Source organism: Gnatocerus cornutus, chromosome 8, assembly GCF_029298725.1.
Source record: "Gnatocerus cornutus isolate USDA-ARS CGAHR chromosome 8, icGnaCorn1.1, whole genome shotgun sequence".
NCBI lineage: Eukaryota > Metazoa > Arthropoda > Insecta > Coleoptera > Tenebrionidae > Gnatocerus > Gnatocerus cornutus.
Window position 1 is genome coordinate 8,420,371 of NC_142240.1, and position 13,404 is coordinate 8,433,774.

General features: G+C 34.1%; 1 protein-coding gene across 2 annotated transcripts in view; it reads right to left on the reverse strand.

Annotated features, from left to right (window-relative positions):
- The window catches only part of LOC148169456 (uncharacterized), a 38,866-nt gene that overhangs the window by 6,403 nt on the left and 19,059 nt on the right, over window positions 1-13,404 (reverse strand). For both annotated transcript variants that reach the window (XM_088043473.1, XM_088043472.1), the window contains exon 3: window positions 9,265-9,372. In XM_088043473.1, coding sequence (XP_087899599.1) covers window positions 9,265-9,372 — 108 coding nt within the window. The remainder of the gene's footprint in view (window positions 1-9,264; window positions 9,373-13,404) is intronic.

Below are 13,404 nucleotides of genomic sequence, written 5' to 3' on the forward strand. Positions count from 1 at the left end.
TCACCCTCTCGTGGGCGATCCTCTACACCCGCATATGTTCCCGCACCCCTTTTTCATTCCCCCCAAATTATAAAATTGTCGTTTGCGCCAACCACCGAATTAACGAAATAAATCATTGGACTAATCTTATCATTTGTCTTTAATTGTTTATCTGTCTCGGATAGAATTCTGTCGCCAATAAATCAACAATTATTTTCTCTGATTTAACACGGCAATATTAAACTTAAATAGTTGAAGAAATTATTTCAAAACAGATAACAGGTGTTTGTTATCAGTATCAATAAGTTTGTTCTGGATACCTAGATAATACTATTTAGATTTCGACATAATTGAAGGTTATTTTCAATAAATAATCTTCAAATAAAACTGTAGAGTATTATCACGTTTTATTTGCAAATTATTGCCCAGGTTTGTGTCACTAAATGATTGAAAAATGATAATTGCGTTTACTTAATACTTTATCTGTGTTTACAGAAAAAGTATGTATATGACTTCATACCTGTATAAATACTCTTTAAATACATGTCTAAATATGGATCTTCACACTTGATTGATTGCGATTTAGAGATAAAAAGGGCGAAGGTGAAACAAAAAAAACTTCAGTAGATCTACGATTGGCTTTTATAAAAATGTATGATCGATTTGCAGATTTGTGATTTCTGATTTAATATTAAAAGGGATCTCTATCGTATCAAGAACTTTAACAATTTTTTTTCTTAGCACGACCAAAAACAAATTGAAATTTTTTGAATTGCAAAGCTCTCGTAAAGATATCTGTCTTATCTTAACATTTTATTAAACTAATTCACCTGTTCATTTCGAGGTGATAAAATTTATTTATGACAAAGTACTAATTAATTATCGATGTCGTTGTTCAAGTACTCTGATTATTGTATTTTAAGCATTTAAGAGGTGTAAAGTCCTAAAATAAAAAGCATGACGCAACTTCTTATAAGTTGGCATTATATGTAAAATTATTATTGGTCAATCGTTGTAGAATTTACAACCTCTATTATCTCACAATCGTTAAAAATTTGGTAAAAGGATTAGCAACAGCGCTCATCGCTCTTAAAACATTTTTATTTTAGATAAAAGCTGTTGTTTATTCGACACGAATTCAAATAACTGACTTAATCTAATAAATTGAAGCTAATCTCTATTTATTGTTCTAGAAATATAGTCGAAATGACACAACAAGATCGATAAGGGTATTTTTATTAAATATTATAAGTATCGCATTTAAATCCTTTCGGTTAAAACGAAGGCGCTGTTATCTCGATGATGAATTTCCGGCGAATAATTTGAGTAGTGAGTTCCGGTGTTCTGAAAACGATAATCGAAAATTTAACAAGAAGGGTATCAGTATTAATAACTGTCAATTTATCAAAAAGACATTAAAGCGTTCATAAAAGCGCGAAATGTGAAACTTTCAAACATTAATTAATTTAATTAGTAAAGTTTCGGACGTTTACTGAACGTAGCTCCGTTATTTACAGCTTCAATATTAGATTATATATTTTATTTCTTTTAACATCTTTCATAACAGTTAGCGTTACAAAACTTTAGGTAGTTTGCTCGAGCAATGGTCGTTTCACTGTAATTAATCGAATACGAATACTGGGGGTACATTTGAGCAGTGTTTACGCAGTATATCAATAAGGGAGTCTCGAAGGCCCCCCTTGACCACGGGCCCTGTGGAATTAAAATATACACCCTCGACCAGAGTGGAACCAAGTTTAGAGTGCAAGGACTCGATGTAAACGCGACCAGGACGAAAATACACATCAAATTTCTTTCCTTCAATGCATAGAATATTCGACGTACCTTTTGAGTAGAACGGTCAGCTTTAGTATTGAAATGTAGCCCACGGTTAAAAGCCACTTTGATATGTATTTCAAATACATTTTAAAACAGTTCGTTATAAGGTAAAAAGGGCTATGGTTTATTTATGGGTGGCGAGGCGAAGGCTGTTAACAGAGAAAAAGGTGGCGAAGGAAATGGAAAAAGGATTCGGAATTTTCGATGGTCAGTCAAAAATTTGTTTCTCATTTTGCACAGTCATGGAAAAATTATCTTTTCTTTGAATTTTGATGTTTACTAGTTGATATTTGTTTTGAAGTTTATCACGAATCCTATCTTTTTGACAACGTTTATCCATTTATATTCCAAAAAAATTGAAACTATGGAATAAAACACTTTACAAGCTGTTACTGTACAAAGTTTTTAAAATTCTTGAATCTTCACTAACTGATTTAATACATTCTTGTTTAATTATTTAATACATTCTTGAGTTGGAGTTATTCGTTATTTTTTTTTTTTTTGATCCCATTTGTACCCTTTGTATATTTTTGGTATTTTTTTTTAATTTGCATGATTTTATGTCGTAGAGTCTCAAGAATATGTAACTTATCAGTATTATAAAAAGTTACTTTTATTGTGAAATTTTTATGAGGCTACATGCGTTCCACATTAATTGTACGGTCCATAACTTAAACTTTGAGATACAGTCTTAAAATAGCTGTTATTATCTTTAATTTTCCACTTAATAAAAAAATATAGAGACAAAAATATAATAATTTTGAAATGGCAAATAAAAACGAAACGTGATCACCAAACAACATTTTGTAAATAATTGAAAAACATTATTTCACCGAATTAAATGAGACAACCTTTGGAAAAGTCGTTCGATAGAATTAATCATTATTTGAACAATTTTATTTTTAGTGACATATTTTTTTCAAGTGCTTGTTCATCTTCAGATAAGGCTAAAACGGAGATTTAGTGTAATTTTAATCTAAAACCGAAGAATAAAAAGGACAGTATATCCTTGACTCTGTTTGCCTAGTCTTAATTTGTCAAAGCGTTATCACCTCTGAAAACTCGTCTAATAAAAAATAAAACGCAGTATTTGTAACAAAATATTGAGATTAAATATCTCACATTATTATTTGATTGTATTTAAATCGGTGACGACATTGTTGGGGTTGGGAAATTTTTAATGAAAATCGTAATCGATTCCATTCCAAGCTTTCAACCAAATGACTGCCTTTGATCGGTGCATAAGAAAACATTCAGACAATGCAGCGTGTTCTTTGCGGACTTTTTTGTGGAGGGTGGTGCTTTTCAAATGCCTCGATTTACATTTAGGCCGCGTTCTCAAAACCTAGTTAAAAAATCATCCAAGGCCGAGGGTTCCCGATAAGAAATTTCGGTGAAATTTGAATTGATGTCCAATTATTATAAATGTGTTGATCTCGCGATAACTACGTCAGAAAGATTACTACTAATCAGGTTAGATTTCAAAGGCGCCGGATGACAGGTCATAAAAATTCGAGAATCACTTGACGATAAATTAGCGTTTTGTCCCCTTTTAATTTGCGTACCCTCGAGGGGTGTGATTTACCTGTTTGATTGGTCGAGCTATTACCATGATAAGATCACTCTTTTAAATATTTTAAAAAGGGTGAATTAAACAGGCTACCTGAAACTGAACGCGTGTCAACCGTGGTAAGCCGCTTGGGACGAGTTAAGTGTTTCAAATCCCTATGCGAAAATACTTTAAATTCCATCTTCCCTTCTTCAGGACCCTAATTTACATCCTTTTACAAGAAGGGTGTCAGTAGTCGATGGAGTTTTATTGTGTCGACACGCGTCGGGAAAAATAGTTTCTATTTTTCTTGGCACGATGTTTGTTTTGATCTTTTCGATTGCACAATGTTTTCGGCGTTATTTTGACGATAAAGGACCGTGTTTATAACAGTGATTCTTCAAATTCAATATTTATCTAGATTGCAGAATTATAGTTCTTACCTTAGTTTAATCGATTTTTTTAAGATCCGGTATTTACGTAAACTATGAGGAATGCGTAAATACGAAGATCACATGAGGCAATAATAAAACGATAAAGAAATTTGATCTCAATTGGGACAAACTGAACCACACACTACTGTTCTAAGTCGTTATTCTACCGGATAATTACATAATTGCTTCATTTTTGAATTGACTACAGTTACTTGTAGCTGTGTTTCTTATTTTCATTTCGGTTTCCTGCGTTTTTACGTTTAATCGTTGGATTAATTAGTACTTTAGATTTCCAACTCGTCCATCATATAAATTTTATCCTTTTAAGCATTTAATTCAGATTGTTTTACAATTGCGAAGTTGCTGATATCTCTATGTAACTAACCATAAATTTACAAATTTACTGCCATTAATCTCTTAACAGAATATGAGAAATAATCTAAAATCTACATTATGACTCTTCGAAATTTTTCTGTGCTAAACTTGACTCCGGGATTTTCGAGCCACTAAATTTTCCAAAAACTGAAATCTTTATTTGTCTACAAGAAAAGATTAGTTCATTATTGCTTTGAAAAACAAGCGTGGCGGAAATTGCGCATATCAATATTGTTTTTGCTTACAGCGCGAAAATTATGAATCAAACTTTTCGGAAGCTGATGATTATTTGTTGTTTTTAGGCCGGAAAATTCACGGAATTTTGTATATGTTTTGCACAAAAGGAAATCCTTGAAGGATTCTAAAAATTTTTCGATTCTTTTGAATTCTGAATACACCATTGAATGGTAAAATTATTTTTTTATCGATTCGAACTCTTGTTTAGCATACTCTTAAATATCATTTTAATTATCTGTTGGCATTAAAACACACGTTCTTCTTTGAGTCGCACATTACCACTAATTCCCAACTATAATTCTGAATGAGCAAAAATTTCAAAGAGAAAGTTCAGACTATTGCAATTAAATAGAAAAAAATACATATTCAGCTATTTAAGCTATTATTAAGCGTATCATAACTGTTATGACATAAAGCGTGTCATTGGAAAAGGGGAAGACGGTAATTGATAGTTGCAGGATCCAAGCAATGCGTAAATAGGTTCTTTGAACAAAAAAAATCATGTTGTAAAATGTTGATATTAGATAATGTGCATTAAAACGACTGATTTGAGTGAAGATTGCGATTATTTCATCAATATTTATCAGTCGTGAAGTACGTGCGATTAGACATTTTGCGCAAGATTTGAATATTTTAATTGAGTGGGTTGGGCGATACGAATAATCTAAAAGTCGCGAAATTATATAAATAATAATAATAAGGTAGTTACTTTACATTTCATAATTTATGTTTGCAGTATTTGGCAAATATAGGAGTGAAGTTGCGCTTCGATTTCCGATAAATTTATTGACATGTTTGTTTAGAATTTACATTAAATATGAGTACGGCAATCAAACAGAAAAATGTGCAATTAGCATTGCGGTTAATGGCGCTTTGTTTGTCGCATATGTTTATGCTACTTCTTTTATTACCAAGTCACGAGGGGAAAAGCCTTCAAATTATCAGATAATAACATTAAAGCATGCTTTGTATCTATACTTAACCGTAAGTGGTTAATTGCTTAAGAACGGAGGAAGCAATTTAAAATTTTTCCGACAAATCGCTTATGCATCAGGGAAAAGGACAGTTGCAGCAGGAGTGGCCTAGGGTCGAACCTTTTAATTACGAAATGGGGATGGGACAATTTATTTGTGCACTTTGAACGGACGTTTATGAAGGGTTATTTATGAGTTTTTTCAACGAAAGAAGCGACGGACGTGTCTGATTTGTTAAAAATAAAAAGCATAGGCAACCAGTTATACGCTCCGGCATGTTTTTCCACGTACCACGTCGACATTTAATATAAAAGTTGTAGCTGTCCTAGCAGTTAGTTTATGCCCTCATCGAGGATGTTTTACATCAATGTCCTGCGGAATATTCGAGTCCGGGTTCGCATATAGGGTCTTGCGACTCGGTGAGTAGGTCGTATATAACGGAGGGAGTCTTGGGGATAACCGTCCTCCTTCCTGAAATGACCGGCCGAGCGGCACCTTGCCATGATAGTCCCCATTGATATACGGCCGTAGCAGGTTATACATTCCATAAAACATATATTGAAATGTCACTAGATGAGCGGCACATGGAACTGAATATGACTAAAATGGACGGCTGGCTTGCGGCCATAAATTTCGCAGGACTTGCCCGACGGCGGGCCCTTTCCGATAGATAAATTAATTTTTGATGACCATACATCTCGACCACTTACGGATAACAATCGCTTTTTAGCAAACGGCACAACTTTCAGACAAATAACAAGAGAAAAACGGAAACCAAAAATTCACGACACATTTTTCATGCATGCTAAAAATCAAATCGTCGGCTTAAGTTTTTAAATTGCAAAGTTCATTTTCGGATAAAATGCGTTTTCCATTTTGTGAAAAACCTAACAAAAAAGTTTCTATTTTCAGCATTCTATTTTCAGTCCTCAAGTTTTCAAATCTCAGATTTGAAGGCAAATATGCGAAAAATAAAGATTCCTCGAGCTCCGTTAAAAAAATTGAAAATGAACTTAGCAACTTAACGACTTAAGCCGACAAAATGTGCCTATTTTTCCGGACTTTATAACTGCCCTATTCTAAAATTTCTATTTGGAGAGTCCCGATTTTTTTTAATTGCTGAAAATTGATAGGTTCTTACTTTCTGTCTGGCGTAGTTTTGGAAATATTGAGCATTAATAATTTTAAAAATTTAATTGTTTAACTCAGTTTAGGCACGGATTTGAACGCTACGTGAAATTCTGCGTTAAAACGACAAGTAATAAGTTAAATTTACCCTAAAAATAAATGATTTATCGACCGAAATAGATTTACATAGTTTTTTCGAAGAAATAAAATTTTTGATTTCAAAAAAACAGATTTTTAGCAAATAATATGCAAGAAAAACGATAGCAAAAACTGCATTTGTCTATCTGGTACCAAACCTTTAAAAGTTTGTCCCTATGGCGACTACCCGAAATTTGAATTGGTCATAACTCCCTTATTTGTTGACGTACGGAAAAAAATATACAGTTTTCGATTCAGCGAAAAATTATGCGTAAGATAAACCGCAATAAGATTAATTTACTCCAATAATAAGAAAGATATCGAACGAAATAGTTTTTTTTTATTTTGTGGTGATTTTCAAGATACTTTTTTGAGTTATATGATCAGTCAAAAGAAGCCCTTTATTTGTTCAAATTTCAGATCAATAAGACAAGTATTTTACGAGATGCGAAAAATTCAGCGTTTTTTTACCGTTTGAGACAGATTTTTTTTTTAAATTAACCATCGAATTTTGGATATCTGGGAAATAATTCTAGACAAAACAAGTGCGAGAAAAACGATGGCAAAACTGCATCTTTCTATCTGTAGCAAATTTGAAGTTAGTGAGTATTGAAATTTTCGAAAATAAAAACCAACAGTTTGAAAAATATTGGCTATATCTCAGTTATTTGTTGGCGTACGTGGATTTTGAGCATAAAGTTCTGTAATTCAAGATATAAAAAGTTAAGTTTACATTAAAAATAAGATAAATATCGACCGAATTAGATTTACATGGTTTGAATCGGAATTTTTTTTTGTAAAAATCAAATTTGAAAAAAATGTAAGAGCAAATTTTTAGCAAACAAAGTACGACAAAAGCGACTGAAATTTTAAGTAAAATAAACCCATCTTCACGATTACAAATACATTTTTAATGTTTCTAGGGCCGGTTTACACAATAATTTAATTGAAATTAAGTTAATCTTACAACTAATTTGACGATTGGTCACATTTGATTGGCGGAAAAATAATCACATGTCATTTTAATATGATGTTAAGTATTTAATCGAAATTAAAGATTTAACATAGTTTCTGTAAACCGGCCCCTAAAATTTTATTTTTTTCTGTAAATTATGAGTGTCTAAACAAGAAACGAGATAATTCTTCTACAGAGCTAAGAGAAATAGGAATTTTTGAAATAGCCGTAAAATGGTTTCTGGTTGCTCCTAGAAGATTTTACTTGATGAAAAGTCTGTAAAAACGGAGTGATTCCAAATTAAATACTTGAGGGTTAGTGAAAACTGCTAACAGTGTTCACATTGACGACTTCAAATTTCGTAAGTGTCCATCTTGATTGCTTTTTATTAACACCAATTATCCAATTAGTTGTCAATTTATCAATTCAGGATCTGATTGGGCGTTAACTAATTATTATTATCTACCGCTTGGTCGATAAAATTTTGTAATACTTAGTTGCCTTTAATTTTTAATTTCAATTGCAAAAATACACGGAGCGTTTATTTTATTAGTAAGATTAATAACACAACAGAATTTCAAAACAGACCCAATTAAAATGATTTATAGAACACAGCTAATTTCAATGACACTGAACTTACTCGCGACAATTTGTTACATTTTGGAAAATAATTTCATTGTCTTTTCTAATGTCTGTACTTAATTTGCAAAGCGCGTAAAATGATACAGTTTACGCCATTATTTAAACTACAAAGTTGTCATTCAATGCAGTCATTGAACTCCAAAGTACATTAAAATTAAAGAGCGCAATTTTCACACCTGAAAACCTGCAATGTAATTTTGTAATTAAAAGACTATCTGTACTGCTTTTAACGTAACAATGTGAATTTAAGGAATGAGCAGTTGAGCTTGACTCGGTACTTTTAATTTTTTTTTTGAAGATCCGCTAAATATTGCATGTGTCCGAGAGTGTCCCTTTAAAAGACTCAAAGTGGGGTGGTAAAACAGTCAATCTTTATCGAATTCTCACGTCTGGCGTGGTCCATTTGTCCCTCCGTTTCAGATTGCCCTTCTTGTTCGCAAGAGTTCAACCCCCACAGCAGGAGACTTTCTCTTATTTAAATCGAATTATACTCAAGTTGAAAGGTGCTTCATTCTCTCGAAAAGTGACCCAATCCACTTCGAAAAACGTCCACTTTAGTTTTGTATAATTAAATGAACAAAGGCCAAATTCAAATTTATCGCCATCGATCGAGTCGGAGAAACATTGTACTGCGCATGCAATAATGATATCCGATCTAGCTAGTGTAACTAATTTTTTTAATTGTTGCGCTTATGTCTGGGTACAGTTAAAATTTGCAATTTCTCTGTAATTTTCATTTTATTACCGGAATTCTATAATTAGACGATGCAAAATTGATGTCGGACGAAAAGCAACATGTGACATTAACGAGAAGGGGTGACTCAGCGAATTTAGGGATTTTCGTAATAATCTGTCAATGGGGTATGTTTCGAAAATCAATGATGTTCGGAAATTGAGTGTCTCCCCAAAAGCGCCGACTTAATAGACAAGCGGGCTGTTTGTCACGAAATCAAAATGGGACAAAATAATTGGATTATGATTTTAAACTCCCTCAATATTATCTAAGATACTCACTCGGTGAGAGTGGCAGCCTCGTCTGGAGCGCAGTCTTGGAGTCTTCCGTGGAAGGCAGTTGCATTTCCTGTCGCCAGGTCATTTCTGGATCATTTAACCATAATTTACCTGCAAAGATGTCATTTTAGAACCCACGTGAGCATGAAATCAATAATTGGTGACGTTCTCTCAAAGGTAAACAGAGTCGGAAATTCTATGCTGATTCTCCGTCCGATTCGGGGGAGTTAAAGAGGGGGCGGTAGTAGCGCTAACTAGGGTCGCACTAATCAATAACCCCCCGCCGCCCCCAACCGGAACACACAGCTTCCACTCCGGATCGGCCACAACAACGATTCAGGTCTTCAACCTTTGCACTTTCATACGGCTCATAAAAGTACTGAATAAACATTTTCCGGGAATGCGAGCGTTTTTTCGGCTCTGATTTTTCTGTAACCCAAGGTTAAATGTGATCTTGCTCTTAATAGTAGAGACATAATCGGTTCAAAGAAACGGTCAACGCGGTAGCTAGTTGATTATTATTTTTGGTAATGATAGCTTTGCTGTATTTACAGTTTTTTTCGTGGAGGCTGTTTCACAGGGATTTGTGGGTTTTTATGTGTGACCGCTTCAAGTTTGATTGCCGGGAAAGAAATTATCGAGCTTTTCGTGTCGGAACATTTCACGTGAATATTTTACTTTTATTTTTCTCCGCAATTAAACATCGTTTTTTGGTTATTAGGTTCGATATCCGAAGGCTTTTGCCGCTAGAACATGATCAACTAATATTTATGTTTGAGAAACAACTAATCTTACTCCAACTTAGCAAACTTGTTTAAGATCCAATAAAAAACCCATTCCAACAAAAAAGCAAAAGGAATTTTCTACCTTCAGTAATGTTCCTTCAACAAAAAAAAAATTGAACTTGCCACTTATCTAGACCGTGAACTATTAGAAATTCCCCAAGAATTTATTATCTAACGACTGATTATTTATTTAAAACAAAACTAATTCCTTCATCCACCATGCACTTTCTCCATTTTCGCCGCCGTTTTACATGTGTATAACTTGTTCAGTCTCCAACCAAGGGCATTGAGGCGCAAAGACAAACAGTTCCCCCTTGTCTCCCGGTGTCTTCTTATATTCTTGTACCTTCTTCGTTCCTTTTTTCTCCCGTATTCTCTGATTTGTGTCGGCGATGTCCATCGTGTGGGCCGCCATGAAAGCGTCTGCGAAAAGCAGGCCGCAATTTACTTAGACCCCTCGAATCAAATTGTGAATCTTCAAAAGAATAGACCACCCCTGCACTAACCCGCGCCAAACTAAAATACCCCTATTTCACTTTTATTTAACTCGGTTTTATCTCTCTAAATCGGTGGATGTTGAATCTCGGACTACCAAGCTTCGGGAAATGGGAGATTAAAGGAGCTAGTGGACTGGAGATAGAAGAGGAGTTTTACATAGCAAATAAAGGGTTTTTGATTTAAAATTAGATTTAGTTCGTGTTTGGAAATTGCGTAATTAATCTAAATAGCCTTTTACATAAAGGCCTGTATTATTGGACGTCCATTTCCGCGTGCACTTAATGGGAAAATTGCATCTTTAAACTTTCCAATATTCCACCCCCTCATCGACTCAACAATTCTTGAACGCTCTGCTAATACCAGTAATTGTAAAGCAACTTTATAAGGTGGATCGTTCCGCCATCCCTGTTTTTTAAACGTATGCAGATCTAAAGGGGTAGTTTACATAGCGCACGCGTATCCCGCCCATATCTCTATCGATATTATGTAAAAGTCGGACGCGTGCGCGACCTAACGCGTTTTACATGTACATTTTTATGAGCATCCCTTCATTTCACACCCGATATAAGATTTCAACCCTTACTAGAAGGGTACCCAATGGCAACGCGTGCTCAACGGGTGCCTTCCTGGTTTTTCTAGACATTCGATCATCTCGTTTGCTTTTCTTATTTGTCAATTTTTTTTTGTTAAGCTTCCGGTTCATAAAAGCTCGCTATTGTGCGAGTGGAAAAAAGCAGAGGCCACGCCTTTTGTTATTTTAATTCGTAATTGTTTTTTAGGTGTAATTACAGTTCCTGCCGCGGGAATTAATTGTTGATTAGCATAGGAAGCGTCTAGTGGAAACGGCGATTGGCCACATGCCGTTACAAAAGTGTTATTTACCATTTTTTACGATTTGAAAGCATGTGGTTCTATTGTGCACACACGCCTGGTTGTGTATACCTGGGGTGGCAACCCTTAATGGCGAAAATAACCCTCTAACTGCCCCCTCCCTCCGCTTTTGCACATCAGCTGTGCTGAATAAACAGGCGAAGATTTGTGACGGCTCGGATTTTTTTATTCCTTTACAAAACCTTTCTTTAAGAAACCTGAAATAATATTTCTTATTGTCATGATGATGTCTGTCGTCTTAAGGAATTCAATCCGAAACATGGCGATTGAAAATTCAACAAATTAAATACGTTACAACGGACCTGCAGGCCCTTTGTGCCCTTATGATAAATGTTAAAGTGTGCAGCGCTCGTGTTGTAAAGTAGCAGATTTTTATGTTTGCTATTGTGCGAAGCGAACCCTTTTTTTTTTCAAATCGCGTGTTCAAATATCAGCTCGGAGCAGATTGGACCTTCCCGAACCAATGGAGGCGAGTTTTGCATAATTCACTTAAAAATGGATGTTCCCACGTTTTAAAATTCATATAAACCCCCATAAAAAACGGTTCTCACCCCATTTTTTGCGATGAATAAAATTGACAAGTAGGTAAAATCGCAATGGGTTTGAATAAAGGAGCACTTTACCCTAAAAAAACGGAGATTGGGGGAAATCTGATGATTTGACCCAAATCCTTCTTTATAAAAAACGACGTTTTTTAGAAATGTGCAACGGAATTTCTCAAGGGTTCCGAAAAGGTTGAATTTCACATTAAACCTTTCAAATTTCTCATATTCGGGGTGAAAAAAAGGGATTTTTAGAGAATAGCGTAAACCGTTACAAGGAGTCTTTTAACGAACTTTTTAATGGCGAAGATTCCAGAACGGGTGTATAAAATTGCTAAAAAATCGTTGCGTCGTTTATCAGGAGGTGACTTACAACGGACTTTTGGAACCGTTGATTTTTTTCTTTCTATGATGGATAACGGAAATTTCGTCTGAAATGAGATTCATTTCAACGGCTTTATCAAATTTTATGCTACCGTTTCATTGGAGCTTGTAATTATCTGAAGCAAAAACTTTAGAGTGTTTATTTTTACTTTTTTCGACGTCTTATCTTGATTAGCTTGAAAAAATTAATGATTCTAACTTATTTTTCTCGGTTTCTGCGAGAAAGTTTGTTGGAATTTTTATTTTCGTTGCTCATTATTATATTTGCTTCTGTTTTGTTGCGTAATCTAGTTTCAGATGAAGGATTTTATACTGACATATTATTATTTATAATACTCGAATTGCTACGTGTTTGAATAGTTCAAGCCTAAATGTTTTCGAATGGAAACAACCCAGAGCTTGGATTTTAAATTTTGGAATTAGAAATTGTGTCATTTTAGCAGATCGATTCTCTATTGTCTCAGATTTTTCGATTGTCAAATTCTCAAGTTCTTTAGGATAGTTGAGATCTTATGTTCTCAAGCTAAGAAATTCGCAATTTTAGAGCTGTTCGGGTTCAAGTTCATCAATTTATTCGTTTTTTCTGCAAGAGTATCAAATTTGATTCTTTTGATTTTTGGATTTATAGATTTTGAAAACTAAGAAAGCAAAGAAACGAGCGAGAAAATTTGAAGAAAAGTGTTTTTAAGAATTTAAAGAATCATAAATCACGGATAATCGAGTTGTTAAATAAATAATAATAATAAATAATTATCAAAAATACAATTTATTCCCAAACACCAAGATGTGATCCAATAATAGTATATTTTGTTATACGGCAGAAAAGTGGTACTTTTTGTCGAGCAATTAAATTAATTTAAATTAAATTGCGAGACAGCAATGCCACTTTTCGGCCAAACAACAAATACTACTTTTTCTCCAAACGTTAGATTTAGTTTCACGACTGACAATGAGTGAATGCAAATTGAACTAAAAACATGGACGGCAATGCATGTAGTTGTCATTGATGACATTTACTGTGAAAAATATTGGTTTCAAAGTTA